We start from the raw sequence: 15,920 nt of genomic DNA, 5'->3' as shown, positions 1-15,920 counted from the left end.
GGAAGTTTGAAGAGGGTTTTGAAGGGCACCAGCCCTGCTTTACCCTGTATCTCCCACTCTGTGCGCGTGGACAGCTCTGCATAGAATGCCTTTTCCCCAGACGCCCACATATCTAGCATGGTGTTCCCTGTAGTGGTGCATGCCTCTGCGTGCATCTTAAGTCACTTCAGTCGTGTTCAACTCTGTGCGACCCTATGGACTATAGTCTGCCAGCTCCTCTGTCCTTGAGATTCTCCAGGCAAGAATACTGGAGTGGGTTACCATGCCCTCCTCCAGGGGATCTTCCCAACCCAGGGATCAAAGCCGTGTCTTCTCTGGCTCCCACACTGCAGGCAGAATCTTTGCCACTGAGCCACCAGGGAAGCCTTTGTGTAGTTGTAGGACCCAACAAATATTTGCTGAATATTTCATGTGCGCTCTTTAAAAGTTAGTAAAAGTTGTCTTCCATAATTGACAGTTTTTTATTATATCTTGAGATTGAATGCTTTGTCTTAGGAAATACACTTTAATGCTTCCATTTCACCTTTTCTGTTCCCAGTAGACCGAGGACAGAGCTCTGCATTTATTCAGTTCAGTTCAGTCACTCAGTTGTGTCCGACTCTTTGCGATCCCATGAACTGCAGCACGCCAGGCCTCCCTGTCCATCACCAATGCTCAGAGTCCACCCAAACCCATGTTCATTGAGTCAGTGATGCCATCCAGCCATCTCACACTCTGTCGTCCCCTTTTCCTCCTCCCCTCAATCTTTCCCAGCATCAGGGTCTTTTCAACTCAGTCAGATCTTCGCATCAGGTGGCCAAAGTATTGGCGTTGAAGCTTCAAAATCAGTCCTACCACTGAACACCCAGGATTGATCTCCTTTAGGATGGACTGGTTGGACCTCCTTGTCGTCCAAGGGACTCACAAGAGTCTTCTCCATCACCACAGTTCAAAAGCATCAATTCTTCGGTGCTCAGCTTTCTTTATAGTCCAACTCTCACATCCATACGTGACCACTGGAAAAACCATAGCCTTAACTAGTTGGACTGTGAAGAAGGCTGAGCACCAAAGAATTTATGCTTTTGAACTGTGGTGTTGGAGAAGACTCTTGAGAGTCCCTTGGACTGCAAGGAGATCCAACCAGCCCATTCTGAAGGAGATCAGCCCTGGGATTTCTTTGGAAGGAATGATGCTAAAGCTGAAACTCCAGTACTTTGGCCACCTCATGTGAAGTGTTGACTCATTGGAAAAGACTCTGATGCTGGGAGGGATTGGGGGCAGGAGGAGAAGGGGACAACAGTGGATGAGATGGCTGGATGGCATCACTGACTCGATGGACCTGAGTCTGAGTGAACTCCAGGAGTTGGTGATGGACAGGGAGGCCTGGCATGCTACGATTCATGGGGTCGCAAAGAGTCGGACATGACTGAGCGACTGAACTGAACTGAACTAACTAGATGGACCTTTGTTGACAAAGTAATGTCTCTGCTTTTTAATATGCTGTCTAGGTTGGTCATAACTTTCCTTCCAAGGAGTAAGCGTCTTTTAATTTCATGGCTGCAATCACCATCTGCAGTGATTTTGGAGCCCCCCAAAATAAAGTCAGCCACTGTTTCCACTGTTTCCCCATCTGTTTCCCATGAAGTGATGGGACCAGATGCCATGATCTTAAATTTCTGAATGTTGAGTTTTAAGCCAACTTTTTCACTCTCCTCTTTCACTTTCATCAAGAGGCACTTTCTGCCATAACAGTGGTGTCATGTGCATATCTGAGGTTATTGATATTTCTCCCGGCAATCTTGATTCCAGCTTGTGCTTCTTCCAGCCCAGCGTTTCTCATGATGTATTCTGCATGTAAGTTAAATAAGCAGGGTGACAATATACAGCCTTGATGTACTCCTTTTCCTATTTGGAACCAGTCTGTTGGTCCATGTCCAGTTCTAACTGTTGCTTCCTGCCCTGCATATAGGTTTCTCAAGAGGCAGGTCAGGTGGTCTGGTATTCCCATCTCTTGAAGAATTGTCCACAGTTGATTGTGATCCACACAGTCAAAGGCTTTGGCATAGTCAATAAAGCAGAAACAGATGTTTTTCTGGAACTCTCTTGCTTTTTCCATGATCCAGCAGATGTTGGCAATTTGATCTCTTTTTCCTCTGCCTTTTCTAAAACCAGCTTGAACATCAGGAAGTTCACGGTTCATGTATTGCTGAAGCCTGGCTTGGAGAATTTTGAGCATTATTTTACCAGTGTGTGAGATGAATGCAATTGCGTGGTAGTTTGAGCATTCTTTGGCATTGCCTTTCTTTGGGATTGGAATGAAAACGGACCTTTTGCAGTCCTGTGGCCACTGCTGAGTTTTCCAAATTTGCTGGCATATTGAGTGCAGCACTTTCACAGCATCATCTTTCAGAATTTGAAATAGCTCAACTGGAATTCCATCACCTCCACTGCTGCTGCTGCTAAGTCGATTCAGTCGTGTCTGACTCTGTGCGACCCCATAGACGGAAGCCCACCAGGCTCCCCCGTCCCTGGGATTCTCCAGGCAAGAGTACTGAAGTGGGTTGCCATTTCCTTCTCCAATGCATGAAAGTGAAAAGTGAAAGGAAAGTCGCTCAGTCGTATCCGACTCTTAGCGACCCCATGGACTACCGCCTAACAGGCTCCTCCATCCATGGGATTTTCCAGGCAAGAGTACTGGAGTGGGGTGCCATTGCCTTCTCTGTCACCTCCACTAGCTTTGTTCATAATGATGCTTTCTAAGGCCCACTTGACTTCACATTCCAGGATGTCTGGCTCTAGGTGAGTGATCACACCATCGTGATTATCTGGGTCGTGAAGATCTTTTTTGTACAGTTCTTCTGTGTATTCCTGCCACCTCTTAATATCTTCTGCTTCTGTTAGGTCCCTACTATTTCTGTCCTTTATTGAGCCTATCTTTGCATGAAATGTTCCCTTGGTATCTCTAATTTTCTTGAAGAGATCTCTAGTCTTTCCCATTCTATTGTTTTCCTCTAGTTCTTTGCATTGATCGCTGAGGAAGACTTTTTCATCTCTCCTTGCTATTCTTTGGAACTCTACATTCAAATGGGTACATTAAGGGCTTGGAAAATATTATGGATTAAGTGAGAAGCAGATTCAGTCTAACGTAAGCAAAATGCATTTTTAAACTCCAAATCAAAACTTGTGGTGTAACAAAGAATTTTGGAGCCTTTCTGGGTATAGCAAAGAGTCTGAACAATTAGTTTAGATGGAAATAGATTAGAATACATGCTACCCTTTCAAAATTAATATAGACAAGAGGAAAATATGCAATCACGGCTGTTGTAGAAATCCAGAACAGTAGGATTCTATTTCATGTGCCTATTCTACCACTTAGAGTATTTGAAAAGATTTGAGATAAATATGTTTCAAATGGTTTAATGTCTCATATTTATATTTGTGCATTTCAGATATTAATTTAAGCAAGTTAAGGTAAATATTATTAAATGGTCATTTTATATAGATGCATTAAAATAATAATTTTTAAAAGATGTTTCCTATCGTTGGTTTTTTCAAGGATATGTTTTGTGGGTCATTGCTATGATTTTGATTATATTGCCAGCAGATGGCACCAAATTTTCATTCTTCCAACAGTTATCACAGTTTTGTCACATATTCTTTAGTACCTCTATTAGCCATTTACTATTTTAGTGTTATGCCAATAAAGAATGCTGCTGTTAAGTCACTTCAGTCGTGTCTGACTCTGTGCGACCCCATAGACGGCAGCCCACCAGGCTCCCCCGTCCCTGGGATTCTCCAGGCAAGAATACTGGAGTGGGTTGTCATCTCCTTCTCCAATGCATGAATGTGAAAAGTGAAAGTGAAGTCTCTCAGTCGTGTCCGACTCTTAGTGACCCCATGGACTGCAGCCTACCAGGCTCCTCTGCCCATGGGATTTTCCAGGCAAGAGTACTGGAGTTGGGTGCCATTGCCTTCTCCAAATAAAGAATAAATATGGCTATATGTTATATATTCTGAGGTCTTACTGTTCAAAATTGTGTTTTAATTGCTTAACTGGGACAACTACTGGTAACATGATAAGGAATAAAGAAATCAAGCATTAACAAATATTTTAGTATTTCTGTTTTTCCATATAGGCTGTTACTGCTCTAGTCCAACCCTTATTGCTTCTAAACTGAACTATGATAACAGCTTCCTAATGGTTCCCCACATTTATACTCTGATATTCTAGTACATTCTATGTTCCGATGCCCTATTAATTTTGAAGAAAATTCATATCATGTGACTTCTGTTCTCAAAACATTTAATAGTACCTCTTTGTCTATTACATTTGGAAAAGATTTCTTAACCTCTTATGCAGAGCTCGTCTCCTATGACCCAAAATGCATCTCTAAAATTCCCTTTTTTCCCCTAAAGATGCTATTGCATCTTGAACAAGCCAAAGCTTTTTTTCTCCACTTAAAAAAAAGTGATTAAAAAAATACACATTACATAAAATTTACCATCTTAGCCATCCTTAAACGTAGTCAGTGGTATTAAGTACATAACACGTTGCTGTGCAGCCATCACGTCCTCTTTCTCCAGAACTGTTTTCATCAAGCAGAACTCAAATCTATACCCATTAAACAGGCACTCCTCTTGTGAAGCACATAGGCTAAAACTGGAACAAGATAGAGAAGACTAGCATTGCCCCCTGTCCATGGATGGCATGAAAATCCCTGAAGCATTCCATATTTTGGAAATGAAAGGGTGGACTTTGTAACCAATACCACAGAAATACAAGGGATCATAAGAACAATTATATGCTACAAACTGGACAACTTGGAAGAAACGGATGAAGTCCTAGAATTAGGTAGAAAGATAGGATTCCCGGTGCCTTCTTCCCATAATCATCTTACTTCCAAGATGTTGTTCTATCATTCAGAATACTTTTTAATGCCATTTTTCTTTCAGGCATGGGTTCAGCAAACAAGAGATATGGGTCTTTGTCCCATAATATTTATAAGATGTGATATACATTATGAAGTGAAAGTCATTCAGTTGTGTCCGACTCTTTACGACACTATGGACTGTAGTCTGACAGGCTTCTCTGTCCACTGAATTCTCCTGGCAAGAACACCAGAGTGGGTAGCCATTCACTTCTTCAGGGGATCTTCCCAACCCAGCTCCCCTGCATTGCAGGTGCATTCTTTACCAGCTTTGTGACCAGGGAAGCCTAAGATAAGCATATACATAAATATATTAATTATAGATATGATAAATGCTATGAAAAAAATGCATAGCCCAGAATCTCATCATAGAATAGTTTTCTACAGCCAAATTGCCACACACATGTACTTCCTCTGAAGTTTCTGTGTTAATCTTTCCCTTCTATCTATGCTATTTAGAATTTATTTTTGTGTTTACATATATATTCAAGAAACTATCATTCTGAATTTTATTAAAAGCTAAGCTTTATGTTTTTTTCCTCTTCCAATGAATATATAACAGATTTGGTCGCACCCCAGTGCAACAAAGACTCAGCTGTCTGGCCAAGGACAACTCCATCTACATTGTGGCAAACATCGGGGACAAGAAGTCATGCAATGCCAGCGACCCTCAGTGTCCCCCTGACGGTCGTTACCAATACAACACTGATGTGGTGTTTGATTCTAAGGGAAAACTGGTGGCACGCTACCATAAGGTAGAATTTATTTGCAAGTAATTCAATTACTGTATGCTTAACAAAATAAAGTGAACAAGAAGGGAAACAATCATTATTGCTGATAATAAGCTCATTTTAAAAACAGTATAAACAAAGCACAGAAAGTAATGATTATTTGTGATAAGGTCCTAGAAAAAGGATATTTCCTGTACATTTAGGAACACAGGAGTGTGTCATTAGAAGTGTGTGGGAGTCAATAGGAGTGACCTGACTTGAAATAAAATGTTGCCTTTTGGACTTGTCCTTTTTTTTTTTTTTAATGATGGATGGTCATTTTCCTTTAAAAAAAAACATTTATTTATTCATTTTTGACTGCACTGGGTCTTTGTTGCTGCATGTGGGTTTTTTTCTAGTTGTGGTGAGCGGAGGTTGCTCCTTGTTGCAGGGTGCAGGCTTCTCCGTGCAGTGGCTTCTGTTGCAGAGCATGGGCTTTAGAGCACTGGCTCCGTGGCTGTGGTGCACGGACTTGGTTGCCCTGTGGCATGTGGAATCTTCCTGGACCAGGGACTGAACCAACAGAGAAGCCCTGCATTTTGTATTTTTCATGACATGACCTGGCAAAGGGTAAAGCTAGAATGAAAAACTTACCAGTCTTGTTTTCAAAGAGAAAAGGAGCAAAGTTCTTTGTCTGCAGAAAATTGTTAACTGCACTTGGCAAATAGAAGCTATCTATCATTTCTCTTTTATGTCTTATATAATAATTCAAGAAGGTGTTAATAGATAAGGATTTCCTTATACATATCTATCAAATGTGGAACCTGAGCCAAAGTTTCCTATCAGCATAGTCATCTCTAATTCTCTAACGTTCTTTCCCTGTGGAGACAGTGGTCATAGATGAGGTTGGCACAGTTTAATAAATGTGAGCTTGAACTTTTTTAGATGCCATGACATCTGGGCCAACTTCTTTAAAGAGATTTCCCCCTATCATCTTCTGTTTATCGCAGCAAAATCTTTTCTTGAATGAAGATCAATTCAACGCACCCAAGGAACCCGAGGTCGTGACTTTCAACACCACCTTTGGAAAGTTTGGCATTTTCACGTGCTTTGATATTCTCTTCCACGATCCTGCTGTGACTCTGGTGAGAGATTCCCGTGTGGACACCATACTCTTCCCAACAGCTTGGATGAATGTTTTGCCACATTTGTCAGCTATTGAATTCCATTCAGCTTGGGCTATGGGCATGAAAGTCAACTTCCTAGCATCCAATCTACATTACCCCTTGAAGAAAATGACAGGTAATGTGTAGTCTTTAAGATTTTGATGTAATCAAAATGGAAAAAAATATGTTTTCTAGCTAACATGTACTCCTTAACAAAATTCCTCCAACTGTTAATGTTTGCATATCTAGCTGGTGACATGCTGTACAATCAATCTCAACCCAAATTGTTTCATAAACTGGTTTAGTTTTATTTAACTTGAATATACACTCTTTTTCTTTTTTTCAAAATTCACCACTTCTTACATGAAATTTTCTTCTTGGCTTCTTTGTGTCATACTTTACTGGATTTCACCTCTGACTTTATCAGCATATTTTACTGAAATTAATGAAAGATACAGCTTAGAAGAAGTAAAATGTTCATATGAGTTTAGAATATAACACCCATGCAACTCCTTTTTGTTTTACTCTTTTAAATGTCATTTCCAGGGAGTGGCATCTATGCACCTGATTCTCCACGAGCATTTCATTATGATATGAAGACAGAGGAGGGAAAACTCCTCCTCGCACAACTGGACTCCCACCCACACCCCACACCGGTGGTGAATTGGACTTCCTATGCCAGTGGTGTAGAAGCCCACTCAGTGGGAAACCAGGAATTTACAGGCATCATCTTTTTTGATGAATTCACCTTCTTGGAGCTCAAAGAAATTGGAGGAAATTACACAGTTTGTCAGAGAGATCTCTGCTGTCATCTAAGTTATAAGATGTCTGAGAAAAGATCAGATGAAGTTTATGCCCTGGGGGCATTTGATGGACTACATACTGTTGAAGGGAGCTATTATTTACAGGTAATGATTGCTTTGGTGGCAGAGGAATTACTGGATAAAACACAGGACATCCAGTTAAATGTGAATGTCAAAAAACAATGGATTACTTTTATTATGAGTATGTCCTACTTTGGTATTTATGTGTATACTAAAAAAAATGGCTGTTTACTTGAAATTTCCCTTTAGTTGGGTATCCTAAATTTTTATTTGCTAAAACTTTCGATCTTAAATGTCAGTCCAATGCTTGCTCATTTTGGCAAACATTTCTTGAATGCCAAACACATACCAGATATATATTCAGCACTAATGAGATGAAGATGAGTAAGTGTGGACCCTCCTCTTGAGGAATTTAGTAGCAGAGAAAGACAGATGACCATAGTTTCAGTATAGGTTGGCATGTGATTGAACAAAGAAGTCACATTTTGCTGTAATAATACTAAAGAGCTACATTTAGTCTCATTTGGAGATCCAGGAAAGTTTCTGAAGACATGATGCTTGAGTTTGTGCTATTTTATCCAGGTGAAAAAAAGTGGGAGGGAATTCAAGATAGGGTGAAAAGCCTGAGCAAGGGGGTGGATGTGTCAAAAAGCAGGGTATACAGAAATGAGCAAACAGTTGAGTCACTAAAGAAGTCACTAAAGAAGCAAGGATGGATGGAAGATGAGCATAGAGCCAGGATCACACCCTGCAGGACCTTACCTGTCATTCCTAAGATGTGGACTTTGTTCTATCAGTGATGGTTTCTGCCAGAAGGTGTTCAGCAAGGGAATGACTCTGTCACAACTCTTTATGAGTACATTGTTTTGGTTGCACTGTGGATCATGAAACGTAGGGCAAAATGACTAGTGGTATTATTAAAATAGTCCTACTAGGGCTTCAACCAAGATTATGTTCATATGAATAAAATCAGGATATGGAGTCAAGAAATACTACGAAAACCAATCTTAGTAGCTGATTTGAGATGGAACAGGAAAACAGAATGAAGGGTCTAGAATGTACCAGCTTTTTGGCAAGATGGATGAATGGGATGCTTTGACGGATCAGGATTTGAGAGGAGGAGCAAATTGGATGGTAGTGGGAGAGATGGTAAATTCAGCTTTGGATGTGTGGGCTTTTCATTACTTTGGGGACATTCAGTTGTATCCAATAGGCTATTGAATGTAATATGACACTTAAGGGAGATATTAGATTTAGAAATACAGTTTTGAGAATCAGCAGGAAAAAAGTTGTAATAAACCCACAAGAAAGAGTGAATTGCAAAAATTGACTAATGGTAAAGAATAGTGAGCTAAAGGTGAAATCTTTTGAAGCTCCTGTGTTTGGGCAGGAAATAAACAGAAGAATAGGAACCTGCAATTATGACTGAGAAATAAAGGAACATTTAAAGAGAACTCTTATCAAAGGTAAGGTAAGTAGAGACTCTCAGAAGGAGGAAACTGAAGTGTATTTGTGCAATAAGTTTACCATTATTGCATGAATAATATATAATTTTGTTGGAATCTCCTGGGCTTAGAATGATAGAGTGAAAGACAGATTACAGTGGGTTGAAAAGTGAGAAGTACGTGAGGATATTGAAAGAATGAGTGAATCAATCAATACACTTCAAAAAGTGTATCTGATTCAGGAAGAAAGGAAACAAGATAGGAGCTAGCCAGAGAACTCATGATAATGCTGTTTCTGTTTTTCCAATAGATGAAAGAAACTTGATTATCTTTATAGGCCTAAGAGAAAGAGCAACAAAAAAGGAAAGGATGAAAATGTGGGAGGAATCAATATTCCTTCTCAGAGCTCTGAGGTGCTAGAAGAAAGGGGGAAAAAATGCTATCAAGAACACAGGTAGAAAAAGTCCAATGATTGGAAACTAGTTAAAAAAATTATGTTGTAGAAAAGCATCTATTGCCACATGAATATTATCATATATTACATGGCATATTGACATATACTGCATTATATTTGTGGTGCATATGTATGGTATTTTATTGCCATATTGCTTTTTAAAATAAAAAAATGGGATATATTATTTTTTATTATTTATGATCTATTTTAGGTTTAAAGAAATGATTATAAAACAAGACAGCATTCTTTCGACTCTTCCTCTCTTTTCCCTCCTTTCCTCTCAGTCTTATTTAACTCTCTGCCTGCCCCAGAGCCTTGACTCCGCTTGAGGGGATCAGCCATAGGTCTCTTCTTAGTGTTGGGAGGTTGCTTAGTGCTCCAAGTAAAACCAAGAAGCTCTTTGTTATTATTGCTGAACAGTGATCCTTCAGCTAAGCCACTGGTGCCAGACAGGCTTTTAAATTTAAAATTCTAAATTTAGAAAATTTCTTTACGTGTATGATGACCTTTTTTTTTTTTTTCTTTCTTTTTAACTGAAACTGTTTGAAAACTCTGAGCATGTGGTTGATACTTGCCAACTTTAAGCTTCATGGGGGGACAGTCTAGCTGGGCTTTTTACTAGCAGAATACCTGAAGCAAGTGTCTTTAGAGACTTCCTTTGGGGATGAGTCAGTTTCCCATATTTCAAAATTCTTCTAAAATTCCTTTACTGAATAAGTTTGCTTAATTTAGCAAATAAAAATACAGGGTGCTCCAGTAAATTCAAAATTCAGATAAACACAGATTTAAAAAAAAAATGCCCAGGTAATAGTTGGGACATATTTATCCTAAAAACTGGTTTTGGTATTTTTAGTTTACCTAAACTTCAGATTTAACTGGGACTCCTGTCCTGTAATTTATTAGGAAACCCTATTCCTGAAGGAAAAAATGCCTTTTTAACAGAATGTAGAGAGTTAGCAGCTGACTCATTGTAAAAGTCCCTGAAGCTGGGAAAGATTGAGGGCAAAAGGAGAAGAAGGTATCAGAGGATGAGATGGCTAGATGGCATCACCAGTGCAATGGACCTGAACTTGGGCAAACTTCAGAAGATGGGGAGGGACAGAGAGATCTGGCATGCTGCAGCCCATGGGGTCACAAAGAGTTGGAAATGACTGGGTGACTGAACAACAAGAGAATCAAGAAGGGCATAGTATCACTATTCAGCATGACTCATTCAAAAAATCCCCTTACTAAGTCTTTCAGAGTCTCCATCTAAACACTGTCTGCTTTACCCTCTCTGGTAATAAAGGTTCCATCTTTTACTTGAACTGGGGAAGGGTCGTTGCCCATCCATGTCTGGAGACTCAGCATTGAGTCACCCTTAACAACTTCCTACCAATTTTCCTTTCATTAAACACCCCAACATACTCTCAGTTACTGAGATACCTAGTACTCCCAGGGATGGAATCTTTTGAGTATTCTGCAATGTGAAAGCAAAAATGAAAGTCACTCAGTCATGTCCAGCTCTTTGTAACCTCATGGGTTGTAGCCCACCAGGCTCCATGGAATTATCCAGGCAAGAATACTGGAGTGGGTAACTATTCCCTTCTCCAAGGCATCTTCCTGACCCAGGGATCCAACTGCACCGCAGGCAGACTCTTTACCATCTGAGCCACGAGGAAGCCTATTCTGCAAGGTAGACAGGTTGATTCTAGGCTTTCCTCATGCTAATTCAGGAGACTCCATTTCGATACCTGGATTGGGAAGATCCCCTGGAGAAGGGTATGGCAACCAACTCCAGTATTCTTGCCTGGGAAATCCCATTCACAGAAGAGACTGACAGGCTACAGTCCATGGGGTTGCAGAAGAGTTGGACACAACTTAGCTGCAAACCTTCCAAATATTCCTTTGTATATATGTACTACATCTTTTTATCCAATAGTCTATTTATAGGTATGTGAGTTGCTTCCTCAGTTACCATTTTTGTGTCAACACCCAAACTTCTAAACTTTTGCTATAGTCTGTCTTCCTCCTGTTCTCCTAATCTTGTGGGTCCAGATCTTCCACAATAATAATAATGTTTGTTTTAGTAGGATTGCAAGGGAACAAAATAGAAGCATGTATTCTCTGTACCTTTACGTGAAAATTATTTGTATCTCATCTTGACACACTTGCTCAAAAACACTTGCTCTCCAACTTCAAATATGGAAGGAGGAAGACCAGTTAAGGGACATTGCTTTAGTCAGGCCATAAATGAAGATAGCTTGGAGTAAAATTTTGAAGATGCAGTATAGATGGAGATAAGTGAAGAAGGTTCTTCTTTTTGGGGGTTTTGCATCCACATGGTGAGATGATTCATACACTTAGATTTACATGCAGATAGCTTTGTAATATAGTGTAGTACAGTGTAACTAAGTAAGATAACGAAAGCGCTTTCAGCCCTTGCTCAGGTGTATGGTATGTGACTCTGCCAGTTCATGAATTGTCTCTAGATCAACTCTAGGGTTCTCTACAACTTTAAAGTTCCTTCACTGTTAGAAATAGGTGATAAGATAGAAATTAAACTAGTGTTTAAACTTTTTAAAAATAATTGAACACTCTTGATTTCTAAAAGCATGGCTAACTTGAAAACAGTAAGGTATAATTGTTCATGGCTATAGACCAAGGACCTATGATTTCTTTATGTGGTTTCATCTTTTTACAGTGAATTGCAGAAATAGATGTAAGAGATGAAGGTTTGATCCCTGGGTTAGGAAGATCCCCTAGAGGAGGGCACAGCAATCCACTCCAGTATTCTTACCTGGAAAATCCCGTGGACAGAGGACCCTGGTGGGCTTATGGTCCACAGGGTCACAGAGTCAGACACAACTGAAGTGACTTAGCATGTACACAGAAAGCATTAGGGCTCGAAGTCCTTTTTTCTTTTTTTGCTAATTTCAGTAATATTCAGCAACGAAGCAGATTAGTCTAATGAGGAAGCAATATAACAAAAGGACATAGACATTTTTTTCTAGATCAAGAGAGTGTTTCAGTTTGCTTTCCTAAGACTTAACTGTTTTTAAACTTACTGTTCTCTTATTTTGTTCCTAGATTTGTACTCTGCTGAAGTGTAAAACAACAGACTTACACACTTGTGGTGAGTCAGTTGAGACTGCTTCCACCAGGTTTGAAATGTTCTCCCTCAGTGGCACGTTCGGAACCCAGTATGTCTTCCCTGAGGTGTTGCTGAGTGAAATTCAGCTTGCACCTGGAGAATTTCAGGTACAAATCTTTGCTTAATATTGATAAATCATTTTATGTAAGAAGAAGCACCTTTTGAATAGAAAACCTGTCCAAGTGCTTGCAAATATCATGAAAATCTTCATTTAGAGAGAGTAAAATTGGATTTAGGGCTTATCAAGGACATGGAGCACATGGAATCTCTTGTCTAAAAATCCTTTAGAGCAGCAGTCCCCAAACTTTTTGGTACCAGGGACTGGTTTCATGAAAGGCAACTTTTCCATGGACCATTGGGGTAGTAGGGGGATGGTTTTGGGATGCTACTGAACAACAACAAAAAAGCACATGACACTGTGCACTTTATTTCTATTTTTACATCATTTCCACCTCAGATCATCAGCCATTAGATCCTGGAGGTTGGGGACCCCTATTTTAGAGAATAACTAGTGTAAAGAAATATATTTTACTGTGGGGACTTCAGGGAGTGGGCTGGACTGTTTAAGGTCTATCAAGTAGAAAGAAGACTAGAGAAGAGTTGCAGGACCAGTCCTACCAAAGGAAGCCTCCTTGTTTAGGGGAGGGATGGCCTAGAATGGTTGAAAAGAATTCTTTTCATGGTGTGTTCGAAGGCCCTGGGTGACCATCCAGAAAAGGAAAGAAAGAAAAGCTGAAGAATTGGATAGTGGCTGAACTGGCAAGAAGCAACCCTTTTAAAAAGAATACGCCAGAAATAATTTCTTCTTGCACAAGTGTTCTGTTCAGCCACATTCTCCCACTGACTTTATCTGCAGGTGCCACTCTTACTCCCCTTTCTTGGTCCAAACAGTTACTGTGGGGAGTTGAGGACAGTGGGCAGATAAGGAGGCTGTGATGAGTATGAGGGATGACAGAAGCTCAGCTCAATGCCCCTTAGTCAAGCTCTCCTGAGCCTTTGGAGGAGTCTTTCTTGCCTGAGCAAACAAGAGTTCTCTCATGCATTCTCAAATCCATTGTTTTGTGTTTATTAACTCATGGGATGCCTTCTCAGATGAGTAAATTGTAAGATGTAGAATACAGACATTTCAGTAAGTACCAATTCTATAGCTCCAATTTTTCTCTGTACCTTTTCAAGTATTTCAGATGGAGTAGAATATGGCCATTATTTTCATTGTTTCTTCATCCAGTTGTACTGAATTTTAAGTGTGTTGTGAGGTTGTACAACTGAAAGTTATTCTCAGTCAGCTTCCCTGTGTTTTAATTAGGTATCGAGTGATGGACGCTTGTTCAGCCTGAAGCCAACATCTGGACCTGTTTTGACAGTGACTCTCTTTGGAAGGTTATATGAGAAGGATAGTGCGCCAAATGCTTTATCAGACCTCACGACACAAGCGCTAAGGGTAATGTCCATAGTTGTAATACCTATTGTGTACTCATTAGATTGGTAGAATATTTAAACTTTCTATTTTTATTTTGGATAATTTTAAAAATAACAAAAATGAAAAGAAGAATGCGTCTTGGACTTTGATAATAGTGCTCATGATCATTCATATCAATGAATTGCTAATACATTTTTTCTCTTGTTTAGAAACACACACACACACACACACACACACCAGACAATATGAAGTACATAAAGTGATAAAATTTTGAAAAAGAACAACAGTTATACCCATCTGTTAGGTTGTTTTTTTTTTTTTTTTTTAGTGAGAATTAAATAAGTTACTACAGTTAAAGTGCTTAGACAACTTCCCAGCTCATGGTAAGTATTGTATATATGTTAACTTTTACAATGTTATGGGACTGTCACAGGAAAACTAATTGTGATGTATTTATTGCTAAACTCCTATCATCCCTGATTGTTTAAAGTGCATATATTTTCTAATAGTTCAGCCACTCTGTATATTTTGATTAGAAAGTCAAGAAACTCAAAAGCCCATTGGGTGTGGCTTGAATAGCTAGCACTAATGTATCCCAGAGAGCAGTTGAGCTTACATCTAGAAATCTACTCGAGAGCCTGAAGATTTTTTATGCGCTTTTCAGTAGGGATTGACTGCCTATTAGAGCTTTGCCTGTCTTGTCAACCTGTAAGCAAATTAATAGGGTGACTATAAAGTAGACGTTTATCAAATCTGGCTTCGTAATGGCCTGTGAGCTAAGAAAGGTTTTCAGGTTTATGAAGATTTGAAAAAGAAAATTAAAAGAAGACTAATATTTTGTGACACAAGAAAATCATTTGAAATTCAAATTTCAGTCTCCATACCTAAAGTGTTATTGAAGGAAGCCATGTTCATTAGTTCAGTACTGTTGATGGTGTTTTTCATGCTGCAGTGTGGAATTGAGTAGTTGTGATGGAGACTGCATAGACTACACGGCCAAAGAAGCTGAAAATATTTACTACCTTTACAGAGAAACATTGCCATCTCCTGCTGTAAAGTATTAAAGAACAATGCATCTTAGTATTGAAAACCAATAAGGGCAAATTATCCTTGAGTCTTACTTATTCTTCCACCCAAAGAGAAATAAAATATTTTCATTTGCTTTCTGTTATATTAACATCACAAAAAGATTACCTTGATTAACTTATGACCAAATATGTCTAATAGGCTAATATCTCAAATAAGTGAATATAATTTTATAAACATGATTAATATTCAATCATTCTAAGATATTACATCATAGTCTTTTGTTGCATTTGGTATTTACTGACATTTCTGAAAGAAATAGCATTTTTTATTTTATTTTTTAATTAAACAATTTTAATGAAAGTATAATTCCTTTACAATGTTGTGTTAGTTTTTAGTTCCTAGTTATTAAATTTTCCTGGAGATCATTTAAGACTGCTCATATTAATATACTGTCTGATATTTTTTCCTGTGACAAATTTGCTACATTGTCTTTAAATGATTTTTTTTTAGTTAAACATTGCAGCAGTGAATTTACTCTAAAAAATGCCATTTACTACATTCATACCCAGCTCTGGTTATTTTCACTCTGGATTTCTTTAATGAATATAGATTTTTTAATGATAGTTTTGATGTGATTTTTAACTGTAATTTTTATTTCTTCTGCTGAAAGTATTTGTGATGCTCACTTGATACCAACAGCTCAATCCAAAGACAGATGCATGGAAAAGTAAATAAGGTCTAACGTGAAACAATGCTGAATGGGAAGGCGGAAAGAAAAAAACAGCGGAGGAAAACCATGAGGATTCTTCATAATTTAATAAAAATATGGCAC

General features: G+C 39.0%; 1 protein-coding gene, 1 long non-coding RNA gene and 1 other non-coding gene across 5 annotated transcripts in view; 2 read left to right on the top strand and 1 right to left on the bottom strand.

The window, feature by feature from the left end:
• The window catches only part of LOC129620028 (uncharacterized), a 21,761-nt gene extending 14,973 nt beyond the window's left edge, over positions 1–6,788 (bottom strand). The window contains exon 1 of the long non-coding RNA XR_008698344.1: positions 6,665–6,788. This is a non-coding gene — a long non-coding RNA (uncharacterized LOC129620028). The remainder of the gene's footprint in view (positions 1–6,664) is intronic.
• Positions 1–15,920, top strand: part of VNN1 (vanin 1) — a 19,451-nt gene extending 3,531 nt beyond the window's left edge. The window contains exons 3-9 of one of the 3 annotated variants that reach the window (XR_008698342.1): positions 5,470–5,662; positions 6,628–6,919; positions 7,330–7,691; positions 12,576–12,746; positions 13,946–14,080; positions 14,388–14,442; positions 15,788–15,896. Coding sequence is in view for 2 of the 3 variants with exons in the window: in XM_055535658.1 (XP_055391633.1) it covers positions 5,470–5,662; positions 6,628–6,919; positions 7,330–7,691; positions 12,576–12,746; positions 13,946–14,080; positions 15,788–15,823 (1,189 nt within the window). In the remaining variant the exon portion in view is untranslated. Of the gene's footprint in view, positions 1–5,469; positions 5,663–6,627; positions 6,920–7,329; positions 7,692–12,575; positions 12,747–13,945; positions 14,081–14,387; positions 15,757–15,787 lie in introns of those variants that run through there. The other 2 variants (XM_055535658.1, XM_055535659.1) reach the window with 2 other exon arrangements.
• On the top strand, positions 4,609–4,717 carry LOC129620308 (U6 spliceosomal RNA). The gene has a single exon (XR_008698493.1). It is a non-coding gene; the product is annotated as a U6 spliceosomal RNA (small nuclear RNA).

This window comes from Bubalus kerabau, chromosome 9, assembly GCF_029407905.1.
Source record: "Bubalus kerabau isolate K-KA32 ecotype Philippines breed swamp buffalo chromosome 9, PCC_UOA_SB_1v2, whole genome shotgun sequence".
Classification (NCBI taxonomy): Eukaryota; Metazoa; Chordata; class Mammalia; order Artiodactyla; family Bovidae; genus Bubalus; species Bubalus kerabau.
Note: the sequence above shows the minus strand (reverse complement) of the source record. Positions and strands in the feature narration are given on the sequence as shown.